Below are 14,660 nucleotides of genomic sequence, written 5' to 3'. Positions count from 1 at the left end.
GAGCCATTAGGATGGTGCCTGCAACATTAAACAACAATCCGGAGAGGAAGTAAAGAATACTCTGGCTCCTTAAAGCAATGGCTGAACAGAATGCAGTCACTGAGCTGCCATCCAGCTGGGACACCAAAGTCAATACCCATTCACCGTGTGTGGTTAAAATTAAATCTCCTAATGAAGTGAGATGGTTTTAGTGGTTAGAGAGTGAGTGCAAAGTATTATTCTCCTGTATGATTATTTGTAAGTTATACAGCTAACAAGGGAAAAGGTCACACAGGAAAACAGCAGACAGTTAGATAATGCTCCAAGCCCAGTTTCTAAAAGACATTTGGGCAAATAAAGCTTTGGAAAAAATATATTAAAAAAGAAAAAAGAAAAAGAAGAAGAAAAAAGAAAGATGACACAGGAAAAATGGAATTGGCAGTTTTTCACTGTTTTTAGGGAACTAAACTAAACTGAACAGAATTGATGTCAGTTTTTATCCCCTATAGTTCAGGTCTAGAGAAAAGAACATTATTAGTTTTTGTTAATGAGCAGGTATTCCCTAAACATTGCTGCAAATGCTCCTGAATTTTAATTTGCTTAGAAAAAGAAACGGTAAAATATTGAGGGGGGAAAAACCCCACCCTAACAGCCTTTTTTTTTGTTGTTCCTGAATTAGCAAAATGCTTCGATGGTTTTCTGGACAGGAGGTTTATATATCTGACTAAAAAGATCTTCACACTTTGTTATCAAGCTCTCTTTTCAGGGCTAGTAATTGCTAGCTGGTTCTAATCATTCTTGCAAGTGATCATTCGAAAGGTTCATTTTATGACCCCTCAAAGTAGCACAAAGAATCTCACTCTATAATGTAATAAACAATTCTACAAACAATGCTTAATTAATTCCCGAAAGTCACCAAAAGGAGCTATTAATGATCTTTCTTTTTATCTAACTGTAAATATGCAAGTCTCCTGGGACAAAGGATTTAAAAAGAACATTCTGGCAAGAGTAATAGTCAACTTGATAAAGCATAAAAGATCACCTGTGAGGGTAATTCAGAATACAGGGCAGTGCTACCTTGTCTGATCAGAAAGTTAGGTCAGGTTGGATTAAATTTCTCTGAATTCTGTGTTTACCGAAAACAGGACACCACTGACATGGTACAAACCAGGCTCAACCCAAATGAGCCTGGTTAGCCAAGAGAAAAGTACTACGACCTTTACAAAATTATTTTTAAAAATTAGCTCTGTTTGGGAATTTGCTTTCCTGTGAAAATACCAAGAATCATTATAAATAGAGGGTGAACAATGTTTCAAGGTTATTTAAAATACAAATATTACAAAGAACAGTCTGATATTTTCTAGAGAACTTTGGTGTTTTAGGAGCCCAAGTATTATTTTCACAAGTAAATCAGGCAGTGGGAAGCTCTTAAATGAAATTTAGTTTCCTGGCAACATAACCCATTGCCAAAAATTAGATTTAGGCTTCTAAAGGGCTTTGATGTTTTTGAAAATCACGCTTCCTGCAGCACTGCACAGCTGACTAGGTGTAATACAGTAATTTGCCTTCTACTGAGGCTATCAGGGCATTATCACTTTGATGGCCTCAGTGGTGTCTGTGAGGTTGGGGGTTTTTTTTCATAGAAAGTAAAAAATTATTTTGCTGGGCACAGCCAGTGATGAGTGGAATCTGTGACCAGAAGCAGGAGGAGGAAAGAAAGAGAGAATCTGCCTTTTCCAAAATAAGCTCCTGTAGCGCTTTGGGAGCTTGTGCTGATGCCAGTGGAGCCTGTGCACTGGTATGTCCCACCTTTGGAAGGGATCCATGAGCTGTTGGACCCTCGATGGACGGGGTCTTTCTGAATCTCTCCTGTTGAAACCATCCCTGGAACACCCACCCGTGGAAATATGAAACAGACTCCCTACCACACAGCCAGGATGATTCTGGCTGTGAGTATGGAAATTTTAGATTTAGGCACCTCTGAAAGGAGTTTTCAATGATTAATACAAAGAAACAAACACAGCAGGAAGCATTAAGAGAGAAACTGGGAGAAATAACTAAGAGGACTTTCAGGCTCCCACACCTTGACTCCCCTGGTCAGGGCCAAGGAGGCTTCAGGTCCCCCAGTCCCTTGACCTGTGGGAGGGTTCATGCTCCCACTGGCAGCTGGAGGCTGTGGATTACTGTGCTTAACACTGAAGAACTTACTGTCCCAAACATTGTAGAAAACCAGAAAGTCCCTTTAAACAGGAAATTTTAAAAATTCTCATTTTTGTTCTAATCTTCAATAAAACTTGCTTTTTTTCTTAATGTTGGAATTTCCTGTGGAACTGAAATTTGGTTTTAAAACCATCTCTATTCAACAGGGCTATTCAGATGGAAGCATTTTCTTATTCATTCCACTTTGCAACTAACTGGTGCCACCCCGAATGTATCACTCTTCCAAGAATGATGTGGCAGCCCTGGAATAGCAAATTAATTGGGCTGTATGATGCCTCTGCCAGAAGTTTCAGCTTCCAGAGGCATTCCTTTAAGGAATGCTGGTGTGGGTTTGGCTTTTACAAGGATACACATGGTTTCAGGAGCCCACAGGCACCAAAAGTTAGTTTGTGTTTTGTAACTGCTCATCTCAACCCAGTCATTGAGCTGATGTCTTAACCACAGTGAGTCAAGCAAACTTCTTCAAAGCACTCATGGAGAAAGCTTTTGGTTAATTTATTTTTATTTTTTTTTAATAAAAAATTTGTCCTTGGGTAATCTTTCAAGAAAATTCCACTTCTGTGGCTGTTTACGGGGAAAATAATTACATTTAAACACTACTTGCATCATAACATAATCTCTTGTAGATAAATACCTTTGCCACTTAGCCCTCAAATTTTTGTACATTGTTAAGGGGAATGAAAGATGTCTAAATCCAGTACCTTTATACTTGGTCACCACAGCTGAGTTGACACTGAGGGGTTCTTGGAAGGTGACAGTGAGTGATGCACTGCTTGTTACCATGAGACAGACATTGGTTGGCGCCTCGGGGGCTCCTGGGAGAGAAGAGAAAACATCAGCTCTTCAGCACAACAAATCCTATTCAAACAATGTTTCTGACTCTTCAAAGAACCCACTGAAAATCACCCTGCAATTGTGAGCTTTGGGTTGTAGGTGTTTGTGTTTTCTGCCTTTTGAGCATTTTAATTAGTGCCCCTGCTAACAATATCCTGCAGACACCATTTGTTTCTATCAGGGTTTTTGGCTCCTTTTTGGTTAAAAATATCTTCCTGCATATATGTAACCCCATAAAAGAGATTAATGCTAATTATGTCAATGAAAAGCCCCTATAAATCTCTTGGGGTGGATAGGAGGAGAGAGAAAGGACAAAACCACAAAGAGCTAATGAAACCTTTATTGTTTCACTAACAAACTCAAACTTATCGAAAACCAGAAAACATTTTTACATTATTGTGATTCAAAAATTGCAAATTCCACAATTGTTTTGGTGTAATAGTTCCAAAATACAGTTGTCAATTGGGGCCTAACATTTTTGTTTAAAAAAAGAAAAGGAAAAAAAAAGCTTAATTTGCAGAATATCAATCAGGCTCAATTCAGAAATCAAACACAAAATGTCATGACTTACTGCTGGGATTGATTTAAAAAATCAGTATATTAACTTTCACTACTTCTGTATTTCCTTATTTAGTATCTTAAGAGAAGGAGCACTACATCTGTCTTGAAGAAATAACTTTTGCCTACAAAAAATCGAGAAAATTATTTGTAAGTACATTTATATAAAGATGGTTGTACAAATGTGAATGTCAATGATTGTATTTCATCATGTAGGATACAGCTAAAAATCCATGTGTCTAGAAACAATTCAGACCTGTTTACTCCTTCATTTGGGCCAAAATAATTTAATTTGGGTACAGACTCACTTGTACCACTGTTTAAGGTGACTCAATTTGTGGCTGTGGTGATGAAATGGATACCAAGATTAAGATTAGTGCTTACCAAAAATAAGTTTAAATTTTCACAATAGGTATGTGTAAAATGAAATGTCACTACTTGATCAAACATTTAGAACAATCCCATTCCAAAATAATAAGATTTTTTTGAAAAATAATCAAATTTCAAGAGAGAAAAGACCAATGTCCCCATCCCTCTTCCTGCCTATTCATATGCTGTTTTATGGCATCCTGTTTTAAATTCTGAACATGTTAAATGAGATCCAGGAGTAAATGTGAAAGGAGATAATCAGGGCAGAATCACTGCATCCTGAATGAAGAGTTTGGATGCTGGATGTCTTATTAATTTTGTGCAGCCTAAGGAGCCATGTGCTTGCTGCTCTCAGATATTTGGTCCTTTATTGTTCTAACGTCCATTTCCTTCTCCCTCTTGGAAAGGCCATTTCACCACTGTGCATCCATTTCCCCACCCCAACCTTCTCCTGCTCCACAGCGGTGCCGTGAGGATCAGCCAGTGAGAGCATCTTTGGGAAGGGTTCTCAGCTGCAGATTCCTGCCTGGAATGTGGCTCTTTCCCTGTACTCACGGGCATGCTCGTAGCCGTCCTTCATGCGCTGGTAGAGCCTGGCCCTCCACTCCCAGCCCTTGAGCTGCTTTTCCTTCTCGGCGCTCTCTGTGCCCAGCCCTTCACTCACCACTTGTGCGGATAATTCCGTCACTCTCTGCTGGGCCTCCTGCACCAGCTTGCTCAGGTGCACAGACCTGCTCTCCACGTTCACAACTGCCAGGAAAAGGGGGAAATAGGAAGTGCTTGGCAAAATTTCAGCCTTGCTCAAAACACATGTAAGGTCAAACCCTCGCACACTCTGCCTTTCAGTCATTATCCTGTTGTCAAGTGGGTTACAGCAATGCCACTTAAAGATCTGGCCACTTAAATGACATGAACAACATGAATAAATTTACCACATTTTTTCCTCTGTTATTTCTCATATGCTTAAAAATGTCATAATTAGACTGAAATTGCATATCTGTTTTAAGTTGGAATATAAAAACTAAGCTAAAAATAATAAACTCTCTCTCTAACCTCTGCTTTGGTATAATATCATAAACTTACATTAAAAAAAAAGATTGTACTGGTTACAAACACACACAATATATAAACTTCTACAAACAAGGAGAGATCCAACTGGCAAAATTAAGAATTTTTTGTGCCTAAGGTCCATGGCTGGTAGAGAATGGATCTCTTTCCAGCTTTTTGTGCCACAGTTTTATCTGTGTGAGACTTAATCAGTCCTCTGACAGGCAGTGAGCAGCTTGGCACATGGAGATTTTTTCCTCCTGTGCTCAGAATAATTTTAATTTGATGTTTAGCAGTTCAGATTTTCTGTGTGAACTACTGTGGGCTACATCAAGGTGAAAATAAAGATCACATAGGTTACAAACTAAAATAGGTTTGATTTTAGCCCAAATCCACAAGCTCTAAGTAGTCCACAAGACTACCCTAAAAAAGTCCCTTGATTATAAAATGAAATGTGGTGAATCAAGTCCTATTTTCAGAGTTGCTCTTAGCCTAAAATTGTTCAACCTGCAGTTTAGAAAGTAGGACTTGTAAAGATGTTTAATTTGAAAAGAAATGCAAGCACTGATTCTGGTCTTCAATATGCAGGAAGTCGTACAAGAGAAGGAACTCTGAAAACACAGAAAATAAGCTTGGTGTCTGGAATTTTTGCAGAATAGCTCTGAGATAGCCTTAATTTAAAGGGTCTCTTTCTACCAAAATCTGTGCCCTGGCACATGTAGTTTTTCTTAGCAATAGTGGGGAATTGCTAAGTAGGGACAGGCAGGCTCTTGATTGCCCCAAGTCTTTTACAGGAACAGCAAGAATCTTACACAGACTGAACCCATCATTCACTTGCACAAGTCAGGAGCAGCAGACATTCCTGAAAACATCAAACTGTACCATATAAAATACCAAGACTCTGACAGGTTTTTGATACCAAAACACCACAGGAGTGAATATGTATGTGGATATGAATATGTTATTTCTAAACTGGGATCATATGGGACAAATTAGACTGGAAAGGACCTTCACTAGACCAATCCTCTTCCAAATAGGCTCAGCAAAGAGGTCAGACCAAGTTACTGAAGGCATTATCCAGTCTGGTCTTGAAAACTTCCCAGGATGAATGGAGATTATTCCACTTCTTCACTGTCCTTACAGTGAAAAAGGTGTTTGTTTTATCCAGCCGGAACCTCTCATTTTAACTTTTGCCTCTGTCTCTCACAACACTATAACAGCCAGAGTTTAGCAGAGTCTAAGAATAACCCTACTGATGTGAAAAGTGCCCTGGGATCTTTACAGCCACAGGAAAGTAAAGAATTACTCAACACCTCTGACATCCAAAGGGTTGTTTTTGAAGAATGTTTGTCTCTAAGACTTTGCTTTCAGAAGTTGGCTTGAAGCCATCCTTCTTAAGTTTGATCATTCTTCATATGGACATCAGGGACATATGGCCAAGCTCCCTGGAATCTGCTGGTATCCTCAGAACTGTTGTTTACTGGGAGGCCAGAGGTGATAGGGTTTCCTGGATCCATGCCTACAATAAACATGCAACACATCTGATAGCACAACAGGACTGAGGAAGGAGATTTTATGTGCCAGAGCTTCAGGTGGTTAAGAACTGGCATTGGTTCAAGTTCTCACTAAGGATCTGGCTCTATCTGTTTAATCAAGGTTCAGATCCACATTTGTTGGGTCTTGGAAACGTGTCCAATCAGCCAGTGGGAATTTTAATCTTATTTTTATTTGGGTTCACATGAACAAGCCAAACCATGAGTATATGATGAATAATAGTAACTGAAAAGATAGTAACTTCGTCTTCTCCCCAACTAAATTAATATTTTAAATGCTGTACTCTCTGATCTTAGCTACTTTGTTTTTAAAAGATGTTGGGTTCCCGTTGAGATTTATACAATCTGAGCTCCACGTGGAGATGAAGATCATAGTTTTACTTTCTATTGCTTTATCTGCTGCTGTTCCAGGCAGAAATCCAGGTGATACAGATGGAAGCTATCTGTCCTCCAGATCTTCTTTTCTACAGAGTTAGGTTAGGGGCTATAATGAGATTTCAGCTGGATCACTACAGCTAAAATATACAGTGGAAGAGCAAAGGTTTTCTGTGAAGGAAGCTTTTTGTGTACACCTGGAATGAGGAATTCCTCTATTTCACCTTCTCCCAGCTCTGTGCATCTGTCTTGTACACTTCTAATCACATTAAGAGTTGCTGTGTCCGGTCCCAAAACTGGGTGAGTCAGGATTTTACCCTCCCATTCAGCCTGGGGAAGTCGTGCTCAATTGCCCACCATAGAGAAATGAAAATGTTCCTGCTGGGTGCTGGATCATGTTCTTGCAGCCCTGAGATGATACAAACAGGATTTAATTTGAACAGGGTTGGTTGAGTACAGAAAGCAGAGCAGAAAGTCTGGAGAAAATAGAAAGTGACTGCCATCAGTTCCACAAGACTGGAGCCACATACAAGGATGCTGTGAACCTTTGTTTTGAGGGGTGAAAATAACTTTTTGCATTTCGCTCTCAAATAGCCACTGCAAACCCTTCAGGTAAAACACCCAAACAAAATGATCATTTGCTTTTTACTGAGAATGCTTCATCCATTATTTCAATCAGAAAAACTAAAAATCAAGATAAGTGAAGTGGAAATTTGGTGGGTATATTTTGAAATGGAAATGAGGTGGTTATATATTCATATTCCCTGTATTCATAGGCATGTTTGCATTAATTACAGGAAATGAATACTAATTTATGATTGCCCCTGCTCGCCATCAGACTGCATTTATTTACAGATGAGGTCAATGAAAAATTAGTTTAGTCTTTTTTACTGCTGTTTAGAACACTCAAGACTGTGTTTTCCTCTAGATTTGTCATGGTTAATGAATGTTGCTTCAGCAGTCAATCATGTACTCTAAATGCTGTCACACTTTTTTTTTAAAGCCTCAGTCATGAACCATGACAGAAAAATAAACAAATAAATATAAAACTAAAAAACTCTTTTCACTGAGCAGCTACACTATGCAAAAATCTCCAGGGAAGGTTAAAGGAGGCCAGAATAAATGATAATATAAGTGCTGTGGATATAGAAAAGCAATAAAGGTGTACCAACACTGAGGGTCTGGCAAAAAAACTCAACATGCACATGCACACACACTCTCCAGTGAAAAAACTGGCGATGTTAGTAGCCTCAAGGTGCAATTTCCTGGAGCACTGAGATTGACATGCCAGCACTAAATGTTGTTAATTTAACTAACTTCAAATTAATGGCAGAGTCTGCAGTGGCCGAACCCCTCAAACACAGTCTCATTATAGCCTTGCTGGGAATGTCCTAAATATAGGCATTGACAGTTTAAAACAAATTCTCTTACATCGGGGTATTTTTAGACCCACGTAAGGCGTCAGAGTTTGTGTCATGGTATATGGTTGATTAATTGGGTTGGTAAATAACCCTCCAACCCACAAATTGGGCATAAAAAGACCCATGAAGGAATACAACGAAGTTTTATAACTACAATATGTAGTTATAAGCAATATTGGTATTCCAGTAAAGTGAGAAGGTCTGTTTTGTGTTTAGGTTTTTTCTGGTTCTGTAGAACTTTGAAATTCTCATTTAAGTGGGATTTTAGGCCATTTGAAGACCAGGAGTGAGGGGTCTGTGGGTAATGGAAGTGATAGATTTCAATACAATTGGCCTCCTGAAGGCAGCATAGCCAAAATAAAAAGGATAATCAAAGTAAAGCAAAGTCTAGACAACCCATCATCCTATCATTTTTGATGACAAACTCTACATTTCAGACCATGATCTTTCAATCATTCAGTTCCTGTTTCCATATTTTTAAAGATTTTTTTCTCAAAATTGCTATTAACCGAGCTGCCCCAGTGTTAATCACATTAGAAGCTCAACTTGATTCATTAGTTGGTGTATCTGAGATAGAGAACAAAAAAGATCTACTGAACACATATTCAATGAGCAGATATTGCTGCAAATATCCTCCAGCACTCTTGTTGTTATAATCATGCTTATGATAAAACCAGGCAATTTTTGTGTGTCATGTAATTGGTTTTCCCTGACAACAGCAGAATTGATCTCATACAAACAATTCTCTAAGTCAATTTGTGTTCTTTACTTACAGTGTGGGCTTTCCTTTGCCCCAACGTGTAGAAGGGTCCTGGCAATGGGGATGTTGTTTGTCAAAATGGCAATATCCAAAGGAGTGAGTCCCTCACTGTTTGGTGTGTTCAGGTCCAGTGCCTCCAGTGTGTATTGATAAAGAAGAATCTGAACAGCAGCCAGGTCCTGCTGCTCTACGGCCTCAAACATAGCTTCATTGCACTGGAAGTTCTGTGTGGCAATAAAAACAGAAATTCAGTGAAACTTTTCCTATGTAAGTGCTTTAAAAATAGAGAAAAATTGTTTTGTGACATTGCTATAAAATATTGCTCCTCCAGCCCCAACTTAGGCTCAGCTTGAAGCATGGCAAATGTTTGCAGCAGAATTGAGCTTGATCTACCCCTGGACTGGAGTGCTTGAAATTGCCTCAGGTCTGTGGGAAGATTCAAGTGAGATTCAAACCCATTATGTTTGCAGCATGAAACTGGATGATACACTACAATTTTTGGCAGAGTCTTGGACTACTGACTTTTTCAAACTCAAATTTCAAGTAGAAAACTACAGTCAGGTGATGAAAATCCAAATCAAACGAGCTCTTCTGCATGTAAACCTTCCCAGTTCCAGTGTGAGCCAGTGTGTTCATTCTACCACCTCAGTTATTTCCAGGTGCCCTTATTATTGCATTTAAGTTGTAACCAGAAAAAAATTTGAAATTTATAGGGCTTAAAAACAGAAGTAGAAATGGGACTGAAGAAATGGACTGTCCAGTGTGCATGTCTGAGCAGCAGACAGCACAAGCAAAAAAACTCAAGAACTTTCATGGTGCCAACTCTCAGGCAGGAAGAACCACTGAACCTTTTCCTTACCAGTGTCAAGGAGATAAAAGAATGGCACAATACAAAGGCCCCTACTGTTTCTTAATTGAGCTGGGGAGAAGCAGGTGCAGTAGACTAGCAGGGCCTGCAGGTTTCTTTTATGAGAACATCCTTCTGCAGCCTGCAGTAGTGACAAGTTATTTGCCAAGATTCTTTAAATTCTCTCCCAGTGTCCCATTGCCATACTTACCTGATAGGGTTTTTCCCTCTTTGGAATGAATTAGCAAGAGGCCCAGCAAGGCAAGGAGGGCTCAGAGCACAGATTCAGATACACAGTGTAAACCAGCTCCCTGTGTCCCAATACCACATGGAGGGAGCACTGAGAAAATTGTTATCACAGAATGCATTCTTTATTCTATGAAATAAATATTGAATTGAAACCATCTTCTACTGTGATTAAAAGTTAGCTCTTCAACCACACTAAAATGTCATTTTCTTTTTAAAATTGATATAGTTCTATTTGGCATATCTGTGTCCAAGTTTGCTGCCAGTGAAACAACACTGAACTGCTGGAACATCTTTTTTCTCCTCATAAAACACATGGACTAAGGGTTTTCAAGCAGTTTCTGGGAACTACAGTCCACAGCTCCACCTTGGAATTTGATCAGTTCTACAGGGGCCTTTTTTCAGTGTGCTTGAAGTTAAAAGTGTCTTCAGAAAATTTCAGGCCTGACAGGGATCTTCTGGTCTACTCTTTGCATGTGAAATATTGGTAGCACACTAAGAAATTGCAAAAGTGATGTTACCTAAAAGTTTTAGCATGGGACCCACCTGTGCTGAATATTGGGGATCAGTGGAACAGGAGGAAAAATGTACATAAGATGCCCTTTACCCCAAATTGCCAATATAAAGAAATGAGATACTTATGTTAACATGACAATCTAAGGATGAGACGAGCTATGCAGCAATAAAGCAAATCTGGGACAGTAGTGCTGACTTGGGGATCTACCTTCTAGACACTGGGGTACAGAACAGCTCATGCTGGAGAAATATTTTTTCTGTAGGTTTCCATGCAGAATAAAAGATGGTACTTAAACATCAGTGCTGATCATGGGGCTCTGTCACTTCTTCTCTAGATGGTAAAGATTCAGGTTTAATTTTATAATCAAATACTTAGGCCACACTCCAGGGTTGGTATAAGATAAAAATCTCAGAAAAAGGGACAGTTGAATGGCAAGCAGCTCTATTTTTCATTCTTTATCAACCCCTCTGTTCAAGATAAAAATTGTTTTTAAGGACATACACTGTCATTAGTGAGAGCACATGTACAGAAAATTTTAGAAAAGAAGACAGCACATATTTCTCTTGTTATAAGATAAAACTTAAAAAATGTCAGAAATTTTTACTGCAATGAAGCAATATTTTTTATCATTCCAGTAGCTCCACACATCTGCTGTCCTGCTTATGTAACACTCTTATAATCTTGATATCAGAGATCTTACTCTTGTTCTGGTGTTTTGCCCACACCCTGAAGGGATGAAGTGCTCTTGCTAGAAATTAAAAGAATTTTAAGCAATTATAATTACAAAATATTTTAATTAATGGTATGATTCTGATACTTCTGTATGTCTTCAGCTCCCACTCAATGGTTATATTGATTTAACAGCTGTATGTCACTGTATTGTGTACTCAAAATTAACATACAGAGAGCACTGATGTTTGAAGTACAGATGAAAAAGAAAGCTGTGATCTTCACTCTATGAAAATCCATTATTATCAATGCAGAATTGTGAACTGATAGACCTTTTGTCATAGAAATTATTAGAAATGTAAAATCAGAAAATCACAGAATGGTTTGGGCTGGAAGGGACCTTTAAAGATCAGCTTGTGCCAACAACCTGCCATGGACAGAGACACCTTCCATTAGAAATACATTCACCAATTCTTCTATATCGGCATTCTAAAAAGAATTAATTTAATCGCTGGTAATGTCCATTTCAAATTATTTTTCTACTGTTATTGGAACTTTCTCTACAGTGTTGTTTATGGGAATACAGGATAATTATCAGAATCATCTGCATTTTGATCCAGTCAGAAAACAAGCAAAAGCATATTGCTCTTGTAACTGATCACAGCTATGAAAATCTACTTACTAGGCAGTGAATTAGTCAAGAGTGTATTACAAAGGGAATTGGTTGAAGGAAGCTGAATGACTGCATTGGTCTGCATTTCTTTTAGTTAAGTTTATTTTTGGAAACATTCTGGGAGCAGAACAAAAAGGTAAAGCTGATGATATTACTGCGTGAAAGGCTTGCTGCTCACTCAGGACAGGAAAGTAGTTATTTCTCTCTTCACATATTCCCTTCTGTGGCACTGGGTACACACATGGTTTTTCCTTTTTTAAAAACCAGAATAAGTAATTCTCTTTTAATTGGCTTTACGTATGTGCACAAAAGTTAAATGACTTAGCATTTGTAGAGTGTTACCCTAACTTCTCAGTATCATTATTTGGCTTTAATTCCAATTTTGTATGAAGCTCAGGGAAGCTTGTACTACATCTCAGAAGTTTCTTCCATTATATAAATCAAAAATTCACTATTACATGATAATAAAAGAGAGATGGCTAACTTCACTAGTATAGCTGAAATGAACCCAAGCTATGGCTGACAAAAGCATTTGGTCCTTTTTAAATATATACACACACCCCCCTCCCCCCCAACAGATTTTACCTACCTGTCAGATTGCTGTAGAATTATTTTAAGAACTTTGATTTAAACCGGGTTTTTTTGATTCAGTTATCACCATTTAGACCTGCCTGTGTGCCTTCAAAAATGCATCTTTGGACTTTTTCTTGCCAAATGAAATACCTGAAGTGTTTGTGAAATTTTGGCCCTAAGTAAGTTGTTGAGCAGAATCTAAGCACATGTTTAAGTTAATTTGTTGTAAATACTCTTGCCAACTGACCTGTTGGCAAGAATGTTTCACCAAAAGGGAAAAAATAAAAGCAAATTTCTATTTCTTCATTTCATTAGAAATCTGATTGAAAAAGCTGCACTGATTTAAATGAGAAACAGAGAATGAATATTATAAGCTACTTCATCCAATCCAAACAATTACGAGACCAAATTGCAAATATCAGGTTTTCCAAATGAGCAATTCAGACTGAATTCAGGCTGAAATACATTGGCAAGTCTTGTAACTTCAAAGAGTGTAAAATCATGGGAACTGATGTGGCCTTTCTAATTGGGCATGTGTGCATCCCTCATCCATAGCAGAGCACATCAAACTGCTAGACAGTCAAAAAACATCCTGGAGAGGCAGCAAAGTATCTATTACATCTTCACTCATGCTAGTGAACTGCCCCATTTGGAAGTCTGCATCCACCCCAGCTCTCCAAGTCCAGAAAAACATTCTACACTTCTGACCAGCTTTTCCCCAACTATTTGCTTTCACACAGAAAACAGAAATATATTTGAAAATTATACAGTTTTCTGCAAAAAGCTTATCACGTTCCATATAGAAGATCCTCTACTATTGCAGCATTTTTCAGACATCTGCAGCCCAGGGATAAGAAATCCAAACAGGTATAAGAAGTAATATCTTTAGACCCGAGTGCTCAATTTTAGTCCAGCTGGTGTTGTCACAAATACCAACAAAAGCCTTCTGATTTCTGCCATCATTTACCGTTACTAGATAACTTTCTTCTACTCTGAAAGGACAAAAGCATTAAATTCAAAGAGAAACTGAATCAAGTTTAAAAGTGATTGGGTGAAGTTTAGTAGCAGTTTTTACATTGCTTTTTCCTTGACTCAGTCCTGCAGCCTCTAATCATTAGCTGGACAGCTATGCTATGTGATTAATTTATTTAGGTGTTACTGTGATGCACAAATGTATATACTGAAAAGAACTACAGTATTGCTTTGCAGTAAGTAATAACCACGTTCCAGTAAGTGATTCAGTGCCAGAGTCTTTAGAAATGCGATCTTATGCAGCTTAATTAAAATGAAGTGCCCCTTTCAAGGTATTTGCTCTAATTCTGACTGAAAAAGTCCACTATGTGCTACTGGAGTTGGAAAAAGTGGTAAAGCAGTTTCTGCAAAGACTTGTTTTGATAAATATGAGTTCAAGAATAAAGCTATTTTGGGACATTGCTATGTCTGCAGCAAGACAACAATTTACTGAATGGAAAGTGTTGCACACCAAGAGAGAGTGGAAAGAAAACTCTTCACTTGCCAAAGCTGAAAGAAAACAAATTCTAACAAATGCTGTTCACTTGTCTGGAGACATGATTTTACTCCTTGACTTTGCTCAGTGGCACAGAAACTCAATGATTAGAAAATACATGAGCTAGCATCTTGACCTGGAATATTTCCACCCCTTCAGTAATGGTTTCCTTGCTGTTTATTTCTGGGGAAAACGGGGAAAACAACAAGCAGAATGGATAGAATGGGATCCAAAGCCTCTTGAGTTTAGTGAGAGTCTATTCATTGCTGGCTGTGGACACCAGCTCAGACCCCAGACTGGTGATACCTACAGGTTCCTCTGCTGGGTGTTTGTCAGTGACAAAATCTGACACTCCCATGACACCGTAGGGGGCCGGGGGAACAAAGTTAGCACAGGAATGTCTGCATCCCGTTAAATCCACATCCACTCAACATAAAATGAAGGCTCCTAATGATGATGACTGATGGAATAGGCACTCCCACTGCCTGACAGATCCAGAGTGAAAAGGGACA

The 14,660-nt window shown here is 38.6% G+C and overlaps 1 protein-coding gene across 2 annotated transcripts in view; it reads right to left on the bottom strand.

Moving 5' to 3' along the window:
- ANKFN1 (ankyrin repeat and fibronectin type III domain containing 1) overlaps positions 1-14,660 on the bottom strand; it is a 129,963-nt gene that overhangs the window by 49,566 nt on the left and 65,737 nt on the right. For both annotated transcript variants that reach the window (XM_039562486.1, XM_039562485.1), the window contains 3 exons: positions 9,130-9,340; positions 4,516-4,710; positions 2,901-3,014 (listed from right to left, as the gene is read on the bottom strand). In XM_039562486.1, the coding sequence (XP_039418420.1) occupies positions 2,901-3,014; positions 4,516-4,710; positions 9,130-9,340 (520 nt within the window). The remainder of the gene's footprint in view (positions 1-2,900; positions 3,015-4,515; positions 4,711-9,129; positions 9,341-14,660) is intronic.

This window comes from Corvus cornix, chromosome 18 (genome assembly GCF_000738735.6).
Source record: "Corvus cornix cornix isolate S_Up_H32 chromosome 18, ASM73873v5, whole genome shotgun sequence".
NCBI classification, from domain to species: Eukaryota; Metazoa; Chordata; class Aves; order Passeriformes; family Corvidae; genus Corvus; species Corvus cornix.
The sequence above is the reverse complement of the archived record's forward strand: the minus strand, read 5'-3'. Positions and strand labels throughout refer to the sequence as shown.